A 23,113-nucleotide genomic window follows, 5' to 3' on the forward strand; every position below is an offset into this window, starting at 1 on the left:
CGCCACCAAAATCTAATGAATTGTTCATCGTGTTACACTCCACCCCTCCCAAATATTTCATTTAAATCCATTGGGAATTTTTCGAGTAATCTTGCCAATAGACAGACAAACCAACGCATGTGAAAACATAACCTCCTTGGCGGAGGTAACAACAAGAAGGGCCACAATGGAAATAAATCCTGTGACTTTTTTCTGTGTTATCCTTGATGTTCTTTTAACTGTACATGTACATTGGTGCTACAATTGTCAAATAAACGAAACTAAAAAAAAAAAAAAGGAGACGCACTCTGACTGTTCGGTCCACGATGGTGGGTGCATTGTCATTGACATCTTCGAGCACGATTATTAGAGTGCCGGTTCCTGTGGCTGGGACTTCATCTGGTGAGGTGACAGACAGACAAACATGAATCAGGAGAACAACTCAATCTGAGGGAAGCTAAAACATGACAGTAAGATAAAGTCCATATTTTGTTTGGCCCTAAAGCAGTGCAGAAAACCAGATGAGCGTGTACAAGTGCAAGTGTTGCCTCCTTCCTACCATTGTCATATGCAGCAATGAGTGCTGTGTATTTGTTGTCCTGGACGAAGAGGGACTCTCTGTCCATGGGACTTTTGACTTTAATCAGGCCCGTATTTTTGTCCACATTCAGCCAGCCGGCAGGGTCTCTAACCACTTTATACCTGGAAATAAACAAGATAACCACAGAAAGACGTAAATGCTTTGCAAGCGAGCAGATTACAACCATCATGCTTCACGACTGAACATTCACAGATCCGATCACTTGAATAACATTCAGTTGATATTTACTGTTCTTTGAGTTTTGCTTGGACATGGTGGCAATTTAAGATAGAAACATTTCAGATTTTGCTTTTTATTTGGCTAAATGCTCATGAAGCCATACTTAAACTAAAAAACGGAAACATTTAGGATTATGGTGGATGCAATTATTGAATAACAGTGATTACAGAATATCAACAGCTACTGATTGCAAAGGTCTGAATGTGAGCGGGATCAACATCTTACTCTTGTCCAACAAGAAACACACAAAAGAACCATAAATCCATTTTAATATGTTGAAGCAAAGCAGATAGGGATGCTAATTTGGAAAAATATTGTTAACCGATAACCAACACTCGTTAACTGATTATTAACCGTTAACCGATAAGATTTGTGCCTCGCATGCAGCGGTGCGCCAGCTGCAGTGTATGAGCACAATAGACAACGTTGTACCCAGTTCACCCGTACGGGATCGAATGCTGCGTTCACCGTCTCCAGTTCATGGACCAGGAGCGTTAACTAAGCAGATAGGTAACTTGGATGCTTCGTGTAGTGTCGCGGACATGCAACCACTTTCTCAGTAAAAGTCACCACCGCACATTTAGTTTAGTTTAGCAGGTTGTCCGCTGTGTGTCTGCCCGGCGTAACGATACTCTGTCTGCCCGGATTAACGATAGTCTGACAAACAGTGTGTGTGTTTGTGCTACGTTAGCAGCTCAAGCGTTGCTGGTGGCTTCGTGCTCCCCGTAGTCACACACATACGGTCTGACAGCACGGCGAAACTTCAGCGAGTTTCCGACAGACCGTGTGTGTGTGTGTGTGTGTGTGGCGTTATAGCTGTGAACGTAAGTGTAGCAGACAGTGTGTGTACAGTTTATTTGTTGGTGAATAAATGCTACGAGGCTTCAACTCCTCCGCTCAAGCGAGCTATAGACGGGATCCAACTTCCTGTATCTGTAACTCCAGCTCAGACTCTCTTAAGGTGGACCAGCTTTTCTCCTTAAAGTTTTTTTTTCCTCAGCTTTTTATTAATAATTAATATTTCTTTTAACCGTTTTAACCGATAGCGTTAATCGGTTAAAATGCTTAATGTCGGTTAACGGTTAAACGGTTAATTATTAACATCCCTAAAATCAACTTCCACAAAAACTCTAATGGATTTATTGACTTTCGCAAGACACAAGTTAACATGTAGTAAATCCTGTCTGCACTTCAATTTCTACTACTTTATACCATTTAATATTAATTGCATCAACACGTTAAACTGTCCTAACCCGCAAGAGGTTTCGAGCACCTCTTCTTCCCCACCATCTACATGGTTGATCGTCTGGAGCTGAAAGATGAGAACTGTATGGTATCAAAGTGTTGACGTAGGATGTGCTGGAAATTACAGGTTGGAGGACTTGTAGCCTCTACATTAGCTTTATGACATTCACTAAAATCTCAGCTACTCTTACATTTTATCAGTAATACGGTCAACATCGGCAGACGTTTTGGTGATGAATGCACTCTTTGTTGTATTGAGTCAGATCAGTCTCAATAATAATGAATGCACACAGAAAGATTCACAAATGTACCGTGTGATTTATATATAAATGACTCCATAAAAATATGTCTCAATGCACACAAAAAGTCATTGTATATAAATGTAAAAAAAAAAAAAAAAATCCACATAAAAAATAAGGTTCACAAATATGTTTTTGATGCACACAAATATTTCTTGTTTTAAATAAATGTAATAGAAATCTACAAATAGATGTATTTATATACAAACTGCTGTCATGTGTGAACTTCACTGCATCTGTGTGGGTTTTATGAGACTCCCCTGACGTGCACCAATCCGCAAATGCATATTTGCAACAGGAAATTATCTGTAGCCAATCAGAGGTCTCCCTCCTTCTCAGCCAGTCACGTGGGTGTGTCCCCATGAAGGTATGATTTACGTCATGCACGGAGTAAACACGGAAACTACAACTAGCTTTGGTGAAGTGGTGTTGAAACAATCAGACGTGGGCAGATATGTCTGTAAAGATCCTCAAAAGAATCCAAACATGGTATACAGCAACTGGACTGAAGGTTCATCCCTGTGTGTGAATCCTTTTGTGTGAATTCATTAATATTGAGACTGATCTGACTCCATATTGTTGCCCTTCTGAGGTTTCGAGAATCGAAGGTGTCACCTAAATTTTCTAATTTTCTTTAGCAGTGATAACCTTGTGTTTAAATACATATTCAAAATTACAAGGTACATCAGAGTTTGAGCTTACATGACTGTCTGTTTGCGTGCAGTGTCTGGGTCAGAGGCAATGTACTGCACCACAGAACTGTCGACGGCAAGGTTCTCCGGTTTTGACACTTTCTTCTGTATTGGTTCAAAGATTGGAGCTTCGTTGACGTCCTGCACACTCACCACGACTGTGGCGGTGGCAGTGGGCAGGTCAATAGCAAAAGGAATCTCATTCTCCACCGTAATCAACAGAGTGTGCGTGGTGCTCTTCTCAAAGTCAAGACCCTGGTTGGATGGAAGGAAAAGCACAGCAGCACAACTTATCAGACAAATGTCTCACAACTCATACTGCTGTAGAACTTGATTGTTGTCTAATAAACTAACAATCTATAAAATAAAACCAACATTTATTGACAGATATCTCACAACTATAATATGGCTTATTTGAGAATTCTTTGTTAACTTCCTACCTTGGCAGTAGAAAGGATTCCTTCCTGTTTGTTACTTGCTGCTTTCACGGTGAAAAGTTTTCCAGGATCGCCTTCGACAATCGTGAACTTGGCATTCCAGGCTGGGGAGTGTACCTCGTCACCATCGGTTACCGACATCGTAAGGATTCGAGCGTCCACTTTATTTTCTGCAACTGTTGCCACATACTTGGAGAATGCAACAGGTGAGATAAAAAGTGAAACAAAAAGAGAACATGAGGATTGTTGTTGGTTGTAAACAAGAATTATATTTTTTAAGCCTTAACTTAACTATGATCTGCATCATCATGTAGTTTAGTTCATTACTTCCCTGTACAGCTACGGGACTAAGTTTAATTATAGTTGACTAACTTTAAGCTAAAAAGTGCATAAAACTTGCCTTCCAATATCAAATATTGTTTTTAATGTAAAATGTGTCATCACATGTATTGCTTAAGATGCAAAGATTCAACATGTCAAAAAATTTCCAGGACCAAAACTGAGATCTAATCTATTGAACAGAGTAAAATGAAAAAGGAGAATCTTTGTAGCTTTCAACATCACCAACAATAATTATGTTGAGCTACCTTCTCCAGCAGGCCTGTTGTTGCTTTAAAGCCACTACTTAAATAATGACAACAGCACTGACTATAGTTGTTATTACAGCCCCATAGACACTGCTTCAGCATTGTGAGAACTCCAAAGCTCAACAGATGTGCTGTGCCTAGTTATGGTTGCTCTGATTGGTTGCTAGGCTCCTCTGGGGAGGTGTTTGGCTAACAGTACATTTCCAGTCATAAGTGTGTTGTACTTACGGAAGGCTGAGTGAAGACCGGAGCATTGTCGTTGCTATCTGTGACAGTAAGGATTACTTTCGTGTCTCCAGACAACCCTTTTCCCTTCATGTCTGCTGCTTCCACCAGCAGGGTGTACTTTGGGTATTTCTGTTAGAAGAGACACACAAGTTTAACTCCTCAGCAGGAAGGCTTCAGCATGTTGCGGTCATTTTACAGACTCAGTTGTAGCAGAATCGATTCAGAAAAACAGCTGCGAAAATAATGACAGTCACATTAGCCTCGGCTGGTGGGATGTTACATGGCACCTTCTCAAGTCATGTTCCTTGGATATTATCTTCAACTGAGAGCAGTTAGAAGCAAGTGTGCTTTGGAGGTGGCTGCAGACAGTGATATGGAGGTCGTACCTACTGACGCTGGACAGTTTCTCAGTGGTTGCACAATAAATGGCATCATACAATAATGTAAATAAAGAAATCATAATGAAATCAATATGACCCTAACCTGTGATGCTAACTGCTAGTGTATGTTCCATAGCAACCACTGTTCCATAGCAACGGCCTTGGTATGTGTAGTCAGTGAACATTATTTATTTATAAAAAACTATATAAAAATAGTAACTTTTATATTGCCATATTTAATGAGCGTTTTGTAAAAGCAATAGCTCACTTCAGTCCAACTAAGGGACGTTGGGCGGAGAGACGCAAACAGCAGCGGGCAGAGAGGGCAGGAAACTGGGAAGAGGGAGAGGGCTCCGTCTTATCTCTTTAGAAACTAACAGTATAATATTTTTGTGCTACAGACGCTTCATATCCAGGTCAATTCACACAACTGTGAGAAAAGCGAGAATCTTTGCACTTACCCGATAATGTCAGCAAAACCATTATAACAAAAAGCACCGGGTAAATGTCAACAATGAAGCAAGCAATGCTGATCACAGATTCAGGATTATCATTCACTGAAGGGAAAACAGTCCTGCAACTACACAGGAGTGTCGCACAGTAATGACGCAGCAAACTAGGGCTGTTAATCAACAGGGAATATTTGAAGCTGGGGGGTGGCTCAACCTCAACCTGCGTGGGACAGCTTTAACCAGAGGAGCACTTTAAACTCTGTTAGTAGGCAGCCCGGACAGTTCCCACACGCCCCTGTGTGCTCATATACTTTAAGCTGTTAGGACTTTTTTGTAGAAAATTTAATAAGTCCAGTTGTTTTAACGAGATGTTTTTACAGCAATATAAAATAGATAATAGAGAGGGAATTATGACCTGTTTAACTTCCTAACTATAGCTCTAAGCAGCTCATAATACCTCATCCCTCTGTGTGTGCGAGTGTAGACGTACCTCAAAGAACAAAGATAGTAGGTATTCCACGTATTCCTCATGCACCGATTGTTTTCTTCTTTCTGGAGGCGGGCCTTATGTGCAAGGGCCACCATGACGCGCAAAATCTGTCAATCTCTAATGGGCCTTTCACACAGAACGTGAAAACGGCACCACTGCACTCCGAAACATGTTATTTCCAGTGGCTTGCACGGCACAACAACGGCTTTTTGGTGCGCCGAGCGAAGCACAAGCGGCCAAAGTTCAAGCACTGTGATGGCAAGTGCAGAACAAACCGCGTTCTGTGTGAAAGGCTCATAAGACAGTTTTGACAGATTCCCTCAGAGATATTAACGTTGCATATTATTTATATAGGATTCCCTTAAAGAAACGTCAAGTTGTTCTACAAACTATTTCAGGCTGGGTGGCTCGTCGTACAGTTTCTTCTGCATGGGAATGTTTGTTTCCGTTTTCCGCCTATGCTAACTGATTTCCTGAATCTGTGGTGTTGCATCAATGTCTGTCACATATTTCTTGATTTCCAGATAATAATAATAATAATAAATTCAACTTATATAGCGCTTTTAAAGAACTCAAAGACGCTTTACACTATCGGGGGGAAAAACGGTGTGAGACAAACAGGAGACAACGACACACACAGGAGCACTCGCATACATACACACGGACAAATGGGTAAGGGGGGGGAGGGGCTAGGAGTAGGCAGAGGATAAAAGATGGGTCTTGAGGCAGGACTGGAATAGGGTGAGGGAATCGGAGTCTCTGATGAGTTTTGGGAGGGAGTTCCAAAGCTTGGGAGCTGCTCTGGAGAATGCTCTGTCCCCAAAGCTGCGGAGGTTGGACTTGGGGGTGGAAAGTAGACCAGCTGAGGTGGATCTGAGGGACCGTGGGAGTTGGTAGGGGGAGAGGAGGTTAGAGAGGTAGGGGGGGGGGCAAGTTGGTGGAGGGCTTTGTAGGTGAGGGTCAGGATTTTGTAGGAGATCCGGTGGGAGACGGGGAGCCAGTGGAGGTCTTTGAGGACTGGGGTGATATATGGAATATGTAGATTATGAAAAGGAGTGGACCGAGTACAGAGCCTTGGGGGACACCTTGTGTGACTGTTGATGTGGCAGAGGAGTTGTTGTGAAGGGAGATGAAATGAGATCTGTTGGTGAGGTAGGACCAAAGCCAGCTGAGTGCAGTACCTTCGATACCGATGTCTTGGAGTCTGGTGAGAAGAATGTTGTGACTCACGGTATCGAAGGCTGCACTCAGGTCCAGGAGGATGAGGATGTTGAGGGCTCCGGTGTCAGCAGAGGTGAGGAGGTGATTGAGGACTTGGAGGAGTGCAGTTTCTGTGCTGTGGAGGGGGCAAAAACCGGATTGGAGGGGTTCAAACAAGTTGTTGGAATGCAGGTGGGATTGGAGCTGTGTGGAGACGAGGCGTTCGAGGGTTTTGGAGAGGAAGGGGAGGTTGGAGATAGGGCGGTAGTGATTGAGACAGGAGGGGTCCAGACCAGGTTTCTTGAGTGTGGGGGTGACAGCAGCAGTTTTGAAGTCTGAGGGGACAGTTCCATGGGACAGTGAGGAGTTGAAGAGGTCGGTGAGGTAGGGGCATAGAACAGGGAGGCAGGACTTCAGCAGGGGAGTGGGGATTGGGTCGAGGGAGCAGGTGGTGGGTTTGGATGTGCCGATGAGTTTGGCAATGGTTGCTGAGTCAACTGCGTCGAACCGGGAGAGGCGGCACTGGGGGGGAGGGGTCAGGGGGTCCAGAGGGATGGAGAGAAAAGGGGCCGGTGTGGTTGCTGCTGGGTCAGACACAGGGAGCAGTGAGTTGTTGATGGTGGTGATTTTGTCAGTGAAGAACTGGAGGGATGAGTTGCAAAGATCGGGTGAGGCGTTAGAGGCTTGGCACGAGGCTTGAGGAGAGAATTGACAGTGGAGAAGAGGGTTCGGGGGTTACGGGTGGGGTCATTGATGATGGTGGAGAAGTAGTCAGTTGTTGCCAGGTTTCAGTGAGCAGGAGGAAACAAAACAAAACAAAACGAGAAGAAAGACAGCTGACAGTGGGAGAAGCGGCAGTCAGGCGACGCCAGCAGTGCTCGCCCACCGGCACAGTGCTCGCGTACGGAGGCCGCGAATTGATCTTTCCACCCCTACCTGTCAAGATCAGCCAATAGCAGGGAACTAATGCAACATATCTACTATTACACCTTTTTCCTACGTAGATCACTTTATGTTCAAATAACAAACAAACAAACCACATTCTCAGTCAGTCTTGGTGCAGAGGTTTGGTCTGCACCAGAGCTTGCATGAAAGAAAGACAAGTGCAATAGGTATTTAGAACTCTGACCTCTCTGTCGAGCCCACCGGCATCGACTCTGATGGCTCCAGTGACTGGGTTGATGACAAACAGTTTGTCAGCGGGCAACTTTGGATCCTGGTCCATAATACGGTAACGGATATCCGAGTTGTCATTATTCGGCTCGTCAAGATCCGTGGCCACAACCGTAATCACTTCAAAACCTGGAGAGAGGAAAATCAGAAGGGAAAATTAAAGCTAGGGTTGGAAATCTTGAGAAACTAGCAAGAGTACGTTGGATTTTAAAAATTATCCAACAGAAAAACCCAGTGTTGCCAACTCCTTTCCAATTTCAGTAGCTAGCAGTACAAGCTCCAAAAGTCGGTAAGTCTAGTGAGATTGTCGCAAAGTCAGCAACATTATCATTATGAACCTAAACAACGAACATGGCTATTATTAGTACTCACAGCTGTCAAGCTAGCTAAATAGATAAAAATTATTTTGGAGAAGACTACCAACCCTCGCTTAAGTACAGAGGTTTCTCAAAGTATTCAGAGTAGGGCTGGGCAATTAGTCAAATTTTATTTTCAGTTACAATTTTGGCTTCCAACAATTAATAAAACAAGATAATTGAGATAAAACAATTATTATGCCGCATTCCGTTTTGCAATGATGGTCTTGTTTTGGTCTTTTGTTATAAATCCAGCACACCCCTTTCCTTTACAGTGGTGTGTTTTTGAACCAGAAAGGACAGAACGGCTGCTATCCGGCGCTGGCTGGACTTCACCGGGCGCTTTTCTCGGTGGCGGCGCGCCAAGACCGGGTTTAGGTCGGCTTGGAAAGGCCCGGGGCGAAGGTGGCTCCAGCCGTGAGCTTTACAGCAGGCTGCGCCCAGACCTCGCCGCTTCCCGGGGCCATGGACTCGCTGCGCCCTTTCTTCATGCGGGGAGGGACATCCCGGCACGACTGACCAGTGCTGCAGGAAATGTTGGCAACCAGCCCGACCCCGTCTCATTTACCATGCTTTGTGGGTGTGACTTTTGCCGCGTCATCACAATTCATATCTATACAACCAAATGTGTTTATGATTAAATTGTTTACTTGAGCACAAAATTGTCTTTGCTCTCAAAGCGCACCAAATTGATTTAACTTAAAGACGTACACAATTTTCTTTCTAAATGCATGATGTCTCCAAAGTCAATGAGTAATTATGTTAAATAATCATGATCTTAATATTGAACAAAAAAACCTGATTATGATTTTTGCCATAATCGAGCAGTCCTAATTCAGAGCATTTCATTAAAAATGTGATTTACAAAATAAAGCTGGGCAAAACAGGGCTAAGAGTATGCTAGTTTTCTTTCCAACCTAACACTGCACCTGGTGATTGTGGTGTTCTTGGGGTGTCAGTCAGTTAAGTCATTTTGTAGTCTTCTCATACCACATATAGTGGACTAAAATGACCAAAAATATAAAAAGCAGTGTACAATCTATGATCACTAACTAAGGCTAACTACTATGATGCGTTGCGTGCACAGAAAACAATGGTAGATTTGGACAGTGTCCAGAGTTGTTTTTGATTTTGCCATCTGATACCAGCTTTAGCTTAATTAGTGTGCTGCTCACTTCAGTGGCGTACTGAATGTTGAATGTTTTACATCTTTATTCTTCTGGACACAACATTGGCAACTGCCCATATCCATATGCTTTCACCTGTAAACTTTGTTCAAACTTTTGTTAAGCGTTTTCTCTCTTATGTCTTGCTCCAATGTCCAGCTATTGGACGCCTAGAATGGAGGATCATCAAAGTGAGAAGACTTTTTCAAAGAAATTAGGACTGGCACATCCACTGTGCAGTATTTCCCCGATGTGTTGCAACAGGTCCTGGATTTTACTATATCAAAGCTTTAGGTCAAACTGTAGAAGTTCAAATTTATTCTTTTGTCTTTTAAAAGTGAAACATACTGTTGAACACTAACAGACATATTTTTCAGGCTTAAATGAGATCCAATGACAGTACCGGTTGATGAAGACTCAGGAACTTCTCCCAAGTAGGTGCTTCGAGAGAAAGTAGGATTGTTGTCGTTCTGGTCAATCACTTTCACTATAATATCCATGGGCGTCTCAGCATTTGCTGCACCATCTTCTGCAGCATGTGCTTGAAACTGCATACGACAAACACATTTGCATTATAACACTGTACATGCAAGAATAATCCATGTAGATGCTTTCATTCCGTAACACAGGTGACGCCCACACATTCCTGCCACTAGTTTCAAACTTAATCACTGATCTACAGGTGTTGGTAAGGACCCAAGCCAGTCACACTGTATTAGTATAGTAATAGGGGTGTAACGATTCATCTACTACATCGATTTATCATGATATCAATGTGCACGGAGCATCAACCTCACGTATCCAGCCGGAGAGCAGACGGTCCGCGAGGCAAATTATCACGGGTGTAGAGTAAAAAACAAAACAGAAAGTTAAAAAAGTCCGTATGTTTTCATGTATGAAAAGACCCCAAATGAACACTGTAGGTGGACTACTTGATTACTATAAGCAGATTATTTATCAGCTTTTGTATTGCCATGATTAGTGTCAGCTTTTTGATTGGTTGATCACTGTATTATTGCTCTACCGTTTATATTGAAAATGCTCCTTCAGACCAACAGAGGTTTCCCGTGTCTTGTGAAGTGACGGAGCTCCTCAGCTAGTAATGTTATCGTCTCGTTACCGACCGGGTGCCTGTGTCTCCCTGCTCTCTCCGGCTGCGGGCGGAGAGAGCAGGGAGACACGCTACAGAGCCTCGCTGCATCAGCCTGCGCTGAGGCAGTAAAAGCCAACACTAAGATCAGATCTAAATCATGTTCATCGAGATCTTCGTCTGGTCAGCTAACATTACTGCCAAGCAGCTGAAATATAGAGTGATATTGTGGTTTTAGCTGACATGTGTCGCCTCACTGTTTTGAGCGATGCTCGTTCATGTCTATGTAGAGCGAGCAAGCGCGAGCTCGACGCTGACTTTCGTTGATTTCTCGGCCACAGTTGTCGCTGTTAAGAAGCATTTCTGAAAGTTACAAATAGTCCCTTTAACTTGAATAGAAGTTGGTTTATTAAATTTTTTGTTAAATATTGCACTGCCTTGTATCTTGAGAACTGAATCAGCAGGTCCTACAGTTGCAGTTTTTATTATTTTCCAATAAAAGGTGTATGTATTAGCCATTAATCGTTGTTTACTTGTTTATATTCATAATTTAGCCCTGATTCCCTGATTCCCTTACAAGGAAAACTTTGTGGAATCCTGACCTGCACTGTCCAGTATCAGATATTTATTTCACAGTCACACTGATTGAATTTTCGGCAAAAAAAGTAACTATCGATTTCAAATCATTGAATCGTATTGTATCGCTCTAGATGAGCCAAATATCGTCCTCGAGTCGTATCGGAACCACGGAAATCGTATCGTAGTAAAAATGTATCGTTACACCCCTACTGAGCATATAACTTTGTTGGTTTACAAGAAAATTCCACAGGGCACCTTTGACTATTCCTCATGATTTTTGTCTATTTGTCATATTAACATACAGACATTAATTGTTCTTCCTAAAGAAGAAAACTATGCCATACTGAGACAACAGACTACACCGGGCATCGTGGTCTTACAGGCCTATGAAATCTCCTATCAGTTTTTAATTCAGTGTATGAATGAATGAAAAATCTCTGCATAACTGGGCATGGATCATACAGAAAGATGCATACTGATTCAAGAAATCCTGTCAGTGACCAAAAGGTGAAAGGTGTGGTTATAGTGTTATCATGTGGTCAGTTGTAGGATTTCTTTTTTTAAACCTAAATGTAGATTGGGAGCCTTTGAACTTACATAAAGTTTGGTTTTGTACATGTTTCTGAGAGCCAGATACAGCTATATTTAATATAACAATAATAATCCTGGCAGCTTTATTTTCAACATGACTGAATTATGCAAGAAAACGAGAATTACAATAGTCTGAATTAACGGTTTACATGGAATGTGATATAATATGGTCTGGTGTTCACATGCGCCGACGCATTTACTCAGAACAGCTGTGTGACATGCGTATAATGGTGGTTATCAAGTCGGTAAGTCAAGAATATGATTTTGTGTTATTGTGGTTATATAAATGTAATTTAGGGTGCTTTTAGATTGCTGCTCGACCGCCCCGTTAATAAAGGTGCGTGCCTCCCTCTGTGTGCGGCGAGCCGTAGAGAAAATTGTTTTTAATCCAATAAACAAACTTTAAAAAGCCCTCGGGGCAGCTCTACTTCCTGGTCCTCTCATGTCAGACTGAGGGCAGACTGGACCCTACAATGACTCCATATCGCCTCTATAGGTACAAGTGGTATTACAAGGTGGAACGGGCCGGGGCTAGCTGTTAGCATGCTCAGTTCACTAGATATCTCTACAATACAATACATAGATATCTTTGACATAACGTCAACACTGTAACAGTGTACTTCACATTCTGGTGATAATGTTAGTTCATTTTTTGAATGTTTTAAACTAAAATTCTGGCCATATCTTAGACATTTCTCCTTTAATTATGATTCTTAACTAATGACTTCTGAGGGGAGTACAACGTGTGTCAGATGACTCCATGTCTGACCCTGAAAAGTCAACAAAGAGTGAATAAAACTAACATCAGAGACGATGCTTACCAAGTACTTATCTTGACGCTCTCTGTCCAGTGGTTGTGTGATATACAGATTACCAGTGTCTTTGTCCATCGTGAAAAGGTCTATAGGAGGCAGATCAGCTCCTGGACCAGTGATGCTGTAGAAGATCTTCTTCATTTTATCCTCACTTGAACGGATCTAGAAAAAACACACAAGGCCTGAGTTATACCACTCTCACTGACTACAACAATAGTTTTAATGTTGCAAAACAATTTTCACTACAGTTAGAAAGTAGTGCAGAGGTCTTTGAGTTATACTGCATCTACAGAAGCCGAGATTGGCCTGGTTATAATATTCTACATGTGACTGCTGTTTCATCATTTCAGCCATGGTGCACCTGAGAACAATTATGCTTTTTCATTATTGAAATGAGAAACTTTTGATTTCTTCTGATAACCTGATGATTTCACTTAAAAAAATAAAGCAATTTTGTCCCAAGAAAACAAGGCAATTTTTTAATTAATAGTTAATGAATAACTGTAACTATAGCATTATTTAGGGAGGACTGTGGAGAGATGCATACAAGAAAATAAAAAGCTATATATTTGAACGTACTGTAAATAGAAAGATTTCAAAAATAATAATAAAAAAAAAAAAAGTAAATTCAGAGCTCAATGATTGCAGTAGAAACCACCATGGAGTCATCCTTTGCAGAAACAAATATTCAAACTATAGTTCAGTATCAAATTCATCAGGTACAAGGGGCATTAGTTCCTCTTACCTGAGATACTTTTAGGGGGTATGGTCCTCGATCATTCTCAGAAACGACGAGTTCAGGAATAACCCAGTCTCTCTTCCTCCTCCTCAGCCCTGCACCAATCGTGGGAAAATGCAGAATGGGCACCTCATCGTTGTCACTCTGGAAGAACATGCACATTTGTTGCCAGTTATAATGCAGCAGACACTAGACATTGGAATTTCATTGGCCTAAAATGCATGATTAGGGAAATTACAATGACAATACATAACACAGATATCTGATCATGTTACTTTTGAAACAATTCAAGTCCTGTAAAAATGCATTGAAAAGCAGAAAGACATTCTCTCAGCATCTTTTGTGAAAGGTACAGTCTGTGTTGCGTTTACTGCAACTGCAGAGGAATAAATCCCATGCATGTAGGATGTTGTCTCGCCGCTGGCGTAAATCGGGCTTGCTAATGCTACCAGCTGCTTCGAAATGTATATGAGGCACACTGTAGCTATGATCAGCATACAAAATGTACCTAGGAGTCTTGCTTATTATATCACGGTTAAGGAGGGGACACATTTCAGCTGAACCAAAGTGAGCATTGATTTTGGGCAGAAAAAGCAGTTTTATCTTAAACTATTATAATTATACTAATTATTAGTTTGTCTTCTTGAACAACATGCATTATTGCAAAGAGCCCTGCAGACCAGAGAAACTTGATAATGAATTAGAGCCACAGCATCTACTCTGGTGCTCAAAAGTTTCATATAGGCACTACAATAAACAATTAAACAAGTACTCCTATTAAAGTTATTTTACACATACTGAAATAATGATGCTGCGTAGAATTTTTTTTTTATTTTAAATTGACATCCCATAAATTGCTCACAATCTAACATGGCTTTAACAGCATAGCTATGAACAAGACTTCTACTAACAGCATGGAACCAATGAGTCTTAGCTGTTCATACACAGCCACTGAGGGGCAGTGTTTGTTATAGAGAAACAGCTCTTTGCATGCAGAGTCTTGTCACTGTCAAAACTGACAATGTCTGTATTTTCTGACCATTGATAAACAACAATTTGGTGCATGTGGCACTTGCAAAAGCATATTATACATAAAATATATTGTTTCGAATGAGTTTTATTTAGACACCAAATGGGTTCACAAGTTTCCTTCAACAGTGTCCCTAGTAGGGGTGTGAAATTTTCGGTATCTCACAATTCAATTTTGAGTCTTGGGATCACGATTCGATCAAAAATCAATTCCTGATTCAAAAACGATTCTACTGTATATTCAGTACATAGGGGTGCTAATTTCAGGATCTCCTCCAGTCCGCTGTGCGCTAATAAAGGCGGTGTGGCAAATTATGGCATGAAAACGGACTAAGAATTATGGAGTTTTTATTCTTTTACACACAGTGACGTCACTCTACCCAGGCCGCTGTCTGCCACATATTTGCATCTCTGCCTCTGTGTTTGCACCGCCAACAACAATAGAAGAGACCCCAAATGTCCGTATGTGTGAAAGAATATTTTAAAAAGTTATATTGACTGATTGCAATAATATAAACACACAAAGGTAACATTTATTCATGCTAAACTTGTACAAATAAAACTTGTTTTTGCTAAAAAGTTTTTTTTGTATTTCTCAATTCTCAGTGGCTTCAAGAATAAAAAGTTATAGAAAAAAATAATGCTGCCTGTTACATAAATAAATTTGGTTGCTGCCTTTTATCTCTGAGAAATTTGACATTTCAAAAATAAATTGTAGATAACCCTGTAAATCTGGTATTTTCTGTGATTTTTATCGCAGGCATTATGTCCATGACTTTGTGTTCTTTGAGCTGAACTTTTGTCGGACGCCCTGTTTCTATTTCTATTTAAAGCGCCGCAACGGACGAGGAACGGCTGATTCATGAAGTTGAAATGAGGAGTTATCTATACGATACCTCCCCCTTCTCCTAAATTAGGTGGCAGCTGGCTCGAGGGGAGATGAGATCACCTGAAAGTTTCCTACTTGCTGTATTGTAAGTCATTTTCAGTAAATATCACAATATTAAATGTGTGTTTTCTTTTTAAAAAGTACAAACGTTGGAAAATAGCGAGTACTACTCCCCCATATTTTAAGTAGTTACGTCTCCAGTCTGATCTGGAGCTCACAGCATATAGGTCCGTGGTGTGTTTAATATGACGTAACGTAACGCTGGCTGTTAGGACACGGTCTCTCTCTGTGGCCGAGTTTGCTGCAATCATTACTATTGTTGTTGAATTATTCCTCGTTCGGCTTGACCTAACGTTACATTTCATTTTCAGTTTATGAAAGTGATGTGTGACTCCTCTCGTGGTGCATTCAGTGCGTGAGAGGCAGACAGCCACTGTAGTAAAAAAAAGTAGTTAAAATAGATTTTTGGAAGTTGTGAATTCAGAATCTTTGAAGAAGAAGAATCATGATTCTTACATAAATCGATTTTTTACCACACCCATAGTCTCTACCTATCCTACCTGTGTGTTATTAGCAGAGTCCACGTCAGTATGGTGGTGCTGATGGTTGTGGTGTGTCTGGTCTCCATGGTGATGCTCAGCATTTTGGTGGTGGTTCCCATGGTGATGCCCGTGGAACATTACTTTGACAGGAACACTTATTTTGCTACCTTGTGAGTCCCAGGTGTGGATAAAGAATTCCCGGGGTCCATGAATATCAATCTGTCTTTTTACCTGAAGGAAAAAAAACACTCATTAGCAAAGAGCTCATAAGCTCTTCTACATGACTAAATCAAACTCTAAAAAATCCAAACATCAAAAATCAAACAGTTTGATGACAGTCTTCACCAACATGTGCAGGGTGTTGCTGTTTAACTAAATCTGTAGAACATTTCAGGTGGGTTCAGGTCTATAAGTAGGAGTCACTCACATGGGTTCTATTCAGTATAATGGATCACCCACACTTCATCCAAGTTGAGTCAAAGTTGTGTTTTGTCACTGCATATCTGAGATAAACCACCTGAATTGTTGCTGAGAATTTATATTTTCACTCACAATAGTTACCAAAATCCCCTAATCACTTTAACTTGTATAGGTGTAAAAGGATGTGCGAGGATTTTGAAGATGTGAGCATTAGAAACTGCAAATTTGCAATTGAGTCTGTTGAACTCTACTGACCTTCAATACGCCGTCTGACTGCACCTTGAAATGGCTGTTGTCACTGTTGAAAGGAAACCTATTGCGATCTGTGCAGTCAGTAAAGCCCACTGGAAATTGACAGAAGAAATAGTTATCCATTACAAATGCAGTACATACAGAGAAAACAAGAAATAATTGGCAAGTCTTCAGAACATAGTAATAGTAGTACAAGTAATGTACACCCTTTTGCAAAATCTGACAGAATTCTACAAAAGTCCTAAAGTGGCATTACTGACAGTGATACAGATAAACCTGCATCTCCCACACCATACATACTCAATACGTCTAGAGTTGGGTCCATATCTAGTTTTGTACGAGCTTAATTGATTTTATGCAAACCTTCATTTGATATCATGACAAGTTCTTGCAAATTAAAAAGTAGATTACAATAGTAATAAGCAATATGACACGACTAACATAATAATATGTTTATAAATGGACTAACGGAGCCACTAGTGTCTGACAGGTTGTGCAATTTACTGCCGACATTTGAATGCATCATGATAAGAGTTATAATTATTTGTCATCGCACAGTACTCATTTTTACTGAGTAACACATCATAATGTAACTCAGTAGACCTCAGTAAACCTCCGTTAACAGAGCCGTTTAACTCCGTGCTGATTAAGTCAGTTGTTCCCAATGTTCCTCCGCGGCTTTATTTTGGACTTTGTGACAAATTGCAGCTCTATGTCTTCTTCACTCACGCTGAAGAACTTCCACACCAACGACAGGTTGTGTGTGTGTGTGACGTTACCGACTGTGCCGCTGTGTGTCTGCTGCATGCCGACATAAAACTATCATGTGGCGGCTGCATATGTGTGTGTGACTGGCAAAAAAAAAAAAAAAAAAAAAAATGTATATGAGACTGATGAAAACCAGCCGGCTTCGATCGGCTGCTGATTGACGGTGCATCTTTAGCTGTTAGTTTAGGAAGCGCTTGATTTATGCAGCAGAGTTTCCTATGAGTGGAGCATTTTTAACAATACCGCAGTCGATCACGTTCATTTAATTGTGGGACGGCCTCCCTACAATAGCCACTCTCTCCAAATTATCATTATGAATGTAAACAACCAACATGGCTCATTATGTTCCACTAGTGGTCAAATTCAGTATACCTGTCCGGTCCAGTGTTTGGTTATCAAACCAGTTTGAAAATGTTTACACCGGCCCAACCCTGTACTGGTCAGAATCCGGAACAAATCTGGGAACAACATTTCACCACAAACTGACCCGTAACGAGTGTCACATCGTTGTCACGTAATCACACTTGTAATCGTTTAGCCGCCTGCTAATTGAAGAACCACAAAACTAAACCAATAAATGCGGATTCAAATAGCTGCATCGGGTATGGGTGACATAGGGCCAAAATTGTATGTTTATATACTATATACATTATATACTGGAATTTGAATTCCTGTTTAAGTTTGGCAAATTTGTTGCTGCATTTAAAAAGGTTTACACTTGAATTGTAATTCCTTTTAACTTTGAAGATTTTTTACCAAGTTGCTGGTGTAAGATTTATTAGTTTAAAATTTATATCTGTGTATTTATTGGTCACATTTTGTTTTACAAAGTTAGGAAAGCAATGTTTAAGTCAAGCCTGATGTTGCCTTACACATAAAAGACTGACCCAAGTCACTTCCACACAGCAAGGCATACAGCTTATTAATCAAACACTGGTATCGGATCGGTACTAGGTATCGGCCGATGCCCATGTTTCGCTGACGGTATCGGGACTGAAAAAGTTGGATCGGTGCATCCCTAACACAGAAGCCCTTTTCGGACATCGAATTCAGATATTAGTGCTGTGATGGTGGCCATGCTAGAAGGAAAGCAAAAGGATGAAATGAAAGAGAAAATAAATCAGATACCACTATCAGATTCCTCTGCAGCAAGGCAAACGGATATCCTGCTGATGATTTGCTTTAGCTTTGTGGTGGCATAAAAAAAAGCACAACTCATCTTAGGGTAAGGCAATATGAAGGTACATACTCATGTGGCAGTAGAAATGTGCCCCTCATTTTTAAAATGAAAGATGAGCAAATCCTGCAGGAAAAGTGATGTCTTTATATTTCTTTTGGTATACTCTGAAATACAAATTTGTGTGATTTTTATATTTCACTGACTGTAGTTAGGTTGGTATTTATTTGCACCTGTTAACCTTAAAAACTGTAACACTTGAAATTATTGTTCTCAGGAACCTTAATGGGTAACTTTCCAAAAGATTGAGGGAGAGCGCTGTAGATGGCAGCTGCTCACATGCTGCAATATAATCATATTGGGGCAATTTGGGAGCGTCAACTTACGTCCACTAAACGTGCTGGTTTTTGCCATGACAGGCTCTGATTGTTATTCTAAGTGTCTGACAACATTATGAGAGATTAGTGTCTTTCTTAGAGCTGCAACGATTAATCAATTATCTGTCAACTATTAAATTAATCGCCAACTATTTTGATAATCGATTAATCGGTTTGAGTAATTTTGTTCCTCAAGGTCTTGGTGTCTTAATGTGGTATTTTGGAGGAATTATTGATCATTTTATCAATTCTCCAGTGGTAAAAAAAGAGGTTAAATTTAGCACCAAATCGGTGTAACAAATGGTATCAACACAAATATTGCTGCGACAACTTATGAGACATAAGTGAGCTTGGGAATGGCCATCATATACTTTGATCATATTCATCACTTATGACTAGAACAACTTGACACACAGTGCTGAGCTGCATCTCAAAATTAATATTCAGTTTCCGAGCTTTCAGATGATGTACACCACTTCTATGCGACATCTACTGTTGACCTGCTATCTCCCCCTAAACACCCCCTGTACCCCCCTAAAAAAAAAGGGTCTATGTGGGTCTGTTAGAGTTAATGAAAGTGACGTTGTTTGACTCCTGTCATGCACTCTCAGCTTTCAGTGCGCGCGAGGCAGACAGCCGCGGTAATGCTGCTTTTTTTCCTTTCACAATTGAATATTAATTTTTATATTTGAATGTCTGTTTCGTTTTTCGTTTTTTTTACAATTTCAATATATCGGCCTGATGTTGCCTTGCACATAAAAGCATTATCCCAGTCACTTCCACACAGTGAGGCATACAGCTTATTAATCAAACACTGGTATCGGATCGGTACCCAAAGCCCTGGTAACAATATTGGTATTGGGAATGAAAAAGTCCGGGTGGTGAATCCCTACTTACAAATGAGTCATTAAACTCTTCCATCATGAAGGTGAAGCTCAAGCATGTGCTCTCAACACCCCACCTCGTGCCCAATGCATGCTGGGATAGGCTCCAGTGTCTGGTGACCCTGTACAGGATAGCCAGTACAGTGGAGCAGCATTTTTCAAAGTCTGAGTGTCTGCTCTTACTCCGAGAGAAGAAGAAAGCTGCACTCCCGGACAAAGTCTAGTGAAGTAAAAATTTAGCTCACTGCTGTATTGTTTTTTTTTAGTCCATCACTTCTGATCACAAAAGACACTTCATCTGCATTCATATGTTTTCCAGAGACAACAAGGTAGAACTTAGTTATTGTTGAACAAGTCTTTAAGCTACACATAGCAAACCAGAAGCCTGGTTCATTAAAGTATAACCTTGTCTTAGACAAGCAAAGATGTGACAATCAGACAAAGACACAGGCCACACCAAAGAGGGTAGATAGCTATTCAACAGTTGGAGAAAAAAAAAAGTAGAAAACTTCCGTGTCCTGACAAAAATGTAAAACTGCAGCTGTGTAGTGCTCCTGTCGAGTACTTCATAGAGCAAGGCCTGCAAAACAGGCTCGGGGACATTGTTTTGCCCTGCAGGTAAGAGCATTACACGAGTGAGTGCAAGCTGAGATCTGAGGTTGTTTTGGGGGTGGAGCAATGTGAACAGCTAATCTGTAGAAGGCCATCTGAGCTAGATGAAAAAAGAAAGGGTTTTTCTAGTTCAACTATGACTTTAACTCCATGGCTAAAATGTTCTTTCTAGAATTTACAATCTGAAAATAATCCATTTTATGATATTGGACAATGGAAATGAACACCACAAAGTTTCCTTCAGGTGTGTGTGCATTATTAGCCAGCTTCCTGGATTGTTCCTACCTCTTCCCAGTATTGCGTCCCGCTTCAGGTGCTTTCTGGACACTGTGAAAATCAACATATCTGACTCGAATCCAGGTACACATGTTGGCTCCTCAGCAGGCACTGAAGCAGAGGCCTAAGAGAGGAAAACAGCCTTTTAATTCATCATAATCAAGATGTATGGGAATGTGGTATCAGTAGGCTATAAGAAAACTGTTTCAGTCTGATTTTATTGAGGAAACTTAAAAGATGGCATTTCATGTGATTAAAACACAGTATTCAACACTAGTGTAATCCCCAACTGAGGGAGATAAACTTAAAACAAAACACAATGAGTCAGAGGATCCATTCAGGGCCGCAACTAAAAATATTTGCATTATCAATAAATCTCTCAATATTTGTATTTTTTTGACTCATCAATTAGTTTGTAAGACGGAGTATTACAGCCACATTGAGGAAAAAATAAATAAATCTGAGATTTCGTGAATAAAGTCGTAAGTTTACAAGAAAAAAGTCGTAATATGAGAATAAAGTCAGAAGTTTAAGAGAAAAAAGTCGTATGAGAATGAAGTCCGAAGTTTACGAGAAAAAAAGTTGTAATATGTGAATAAAGTCAGAAGTTTACAAGAAAAAAGTCGTAATATGAGAATAAAGTCAGAAGTTTACGAGAAAAAAGTCGTAATATGAGAATAAAGTCAGAAGTTTAAGAGAACAAAGTCGTTATGAGAATAAAGTCAGAAGTTTACGAGAAAAAGTCGTAGTATTGAGAATAAAGTCAGAAGTTTATGAGAAAAAAGTCGTAATATGAGAATAAAGTCAGAAATTTAAGAGAATAAAGTCAGAAGTTTACGAGAAAAAAAGTTGTAATATGAGAATAAAGTCAGAAATTTAAGAGAATAAAGTCAAAGTTCACGAGAAAAAGTCATAGTATTGAGAATAAAGTCAGAAGTTTACGAGAAAAAAAAGAAACACGTAAAATTATTACTTTATAATATTATGACTTTATTCTCATCATATTACGACTTTATTCTAGTAAACCTATGACTTTATTCTCGAAATCTCAGATTTTTTTTCCCTAAATGTGGCCCTAATACACCGTCGTACCATAAACCTACAACAATGATCAATAAAAATGAAAATGTAAACAAAAAACAGTTATTCATTTCCATGTTTAAAAGTCCCCAGGGAGCCACTGGAGAGGAGCTAAAGAGCTGCAGGTGGCAGACCCCCCTGATCACTGATCACTTTAACTCTGACAACTGAAACACACAATCATTGTTTCTCACAGTGATTACAACATCATGGTAAAACTCATTGTTGTCATGACTTATATCTGTGTTTGTTCCAACAGAAACATGTTGGACTGGAATTCAACCTGCCGAATACGTCATCAACGGATCTAGGGCGAGGCCCGCGAGACTAGTGGGGGGGGGGGGAGAACTCTAAAAATGGCGATTTACCTGGTTTACCTTGATTTACCTGGTTTGAAATACGCTGTTTGTTTGTAAGGCGGTGACACACCTGTCCAGACATTGCTTATAAACTTGAGATTCTAGAACTCATCTTCATATTCAGTGTTGCTATGGTGTTAGCAGTCGGTCGCCATCTTGGCCCCGGTAAACTAGTGTTAACGTTAGTTCCGTTAACGGAGAGCAGGTGGGCACTAATGGAAGTAGAGACTGTACTGAAGTAAAAACATCAGTATCCTGTCTAAAACTGACAAGAATGTAAAGTTTCTAAGTACCACCCAACTAGTGTTTGATCATGTTGCTTCGTCCCGGTGGAGGACGACAGAACAAACGGAAGAGTTAACGAGAAGTCTCACCTGAAACACGACGATTAAAATGCCCAAAACCGCGAACCGAACCGTCCCCATCTGTCTGTAAATCCTCTCCCTCTGGTCCTCAGTGAAGGAAGAAGAAAAAACAAACTGTGAAATGAATTAAAAGTCTATTCCTGTGTGAGTCTTCTGCGTGTCTTCTTTGTGCTCGCTCTCTCCGGTTGGACGGTTAGTGACTAACTGCAGCTGGGCGAGTCGCTGCAGGTACTTTCAGAGGATGACGTCAGTTCACAGGTGCGCGGGTTCCGTGTTCCTGATATGGTCATAGAGGCTGAACACACCTGGAGAGACAGAGCGACAGATACCAGGTAGTTTCTGTTCCTCTGTTACTCATCAATAATACTCTGAATAATAAACAGCGGTCCTATGAGCAAGCAATTAGCCGCAGCCCATCTGAGCTGAGTGAACAGCAGTCTGCAACTTTCTGTCTCATTTCCTCTTACTGACAACCACCCCCCCCCCTCTCTCTCTCTCTCTCTCTCTTTCTCTCTCTCAATTCAATTCAATATGCTTTATTGGCATGACTGTTAGTTGAACAATATTGCCAAAACATCAATTCAATAATAAGAAAAACAAACAAAATAAAAACAAAAACATATATATATATATACAATTCATACAATTCTCTCTCTCTTTCCTATCTCTCTCTCCCTCTCTCTCTTCCTCTCCCTGTCTCTCTCTCTCTCCCTCTCTCTCTATTACTCTCTCTCTCTCTCTTTCTCTCCCTCTCTCTCTCTCCCT

General features: G+C 40.7%; 1 protein-coding gene across 1 annotated transcript in view; it reads right to left on the reverse strand.

Moving 5' to 3' along the window:
* Positions 1-22,795, reverse strand: part of LOC141773718 (cadherin-1-like) — a 28,963-nt gene extending 6,168 nt beyond the window's left edge. The window contains exons 1-13 of the mRNA XM_074645690.1: positions 22,358-22,795; positions 20,554-20,668; positions 16,454-16,542; positions 15,797-16,009; positions 13,325-13,462; positions 12,586-12,741; positions 9,908-10,052; positions 7,939-8,111; positions 4,288-4,416; positions 3,476-3,661; positions 3,046-3,290; positions 539-681; positions 287-378 (exon numbers count right to left, since the gene is read on the reverse strand). Of these exons, the coding sequence (XP_074501791.1) occupies positions 287-378; positions 539-681; positions 3,046-3,290; positions 3,476-3,661; positions 4,288-4,416; positions 7,939-8,111; positions 9,908-10,052; positions 12,586-12,741; positions 13,325-13,462; positions 15,797-16,009; positions 16,454-16,542; positions 20,554-20,668; positions 22,358-22,408 (1,875 nt within the window). The 5' untranslated portion in view covers positions 22,409-22,795. The remainder of the gene's footprint in view (positions 1-286; positions 379-538; positions 682-3,045; positions 3,291-3,475; positions 3,662-4,287; positions 4,417-7,938; positions 8,112-9,907; positions 10,053-12,585; positions 12,742-13,324; positions 13,463-15,796; positions 16,010-16,453; positions 16,543-20,553; positions 20,669-22,357) is intronic.
* Between the last annotated feature and the right edge of the window lie 318 nt (positions 22,796-23,113).

Source organism: Sebastes fasciatus, chromosome 9, assembly GCF_043250625.1.
Source record: "Sebastes fasciatus isolate fSebFas1 chromosome 9, fSebFas1.pri, whole genome shotgun sequence".
Taxonomy (NCBI): Eukaryota; Metazoa; Chordata; class Actinopteri; order Perciformes; family Sebastidae; genus Sebastes; species Sebastes fasciatus.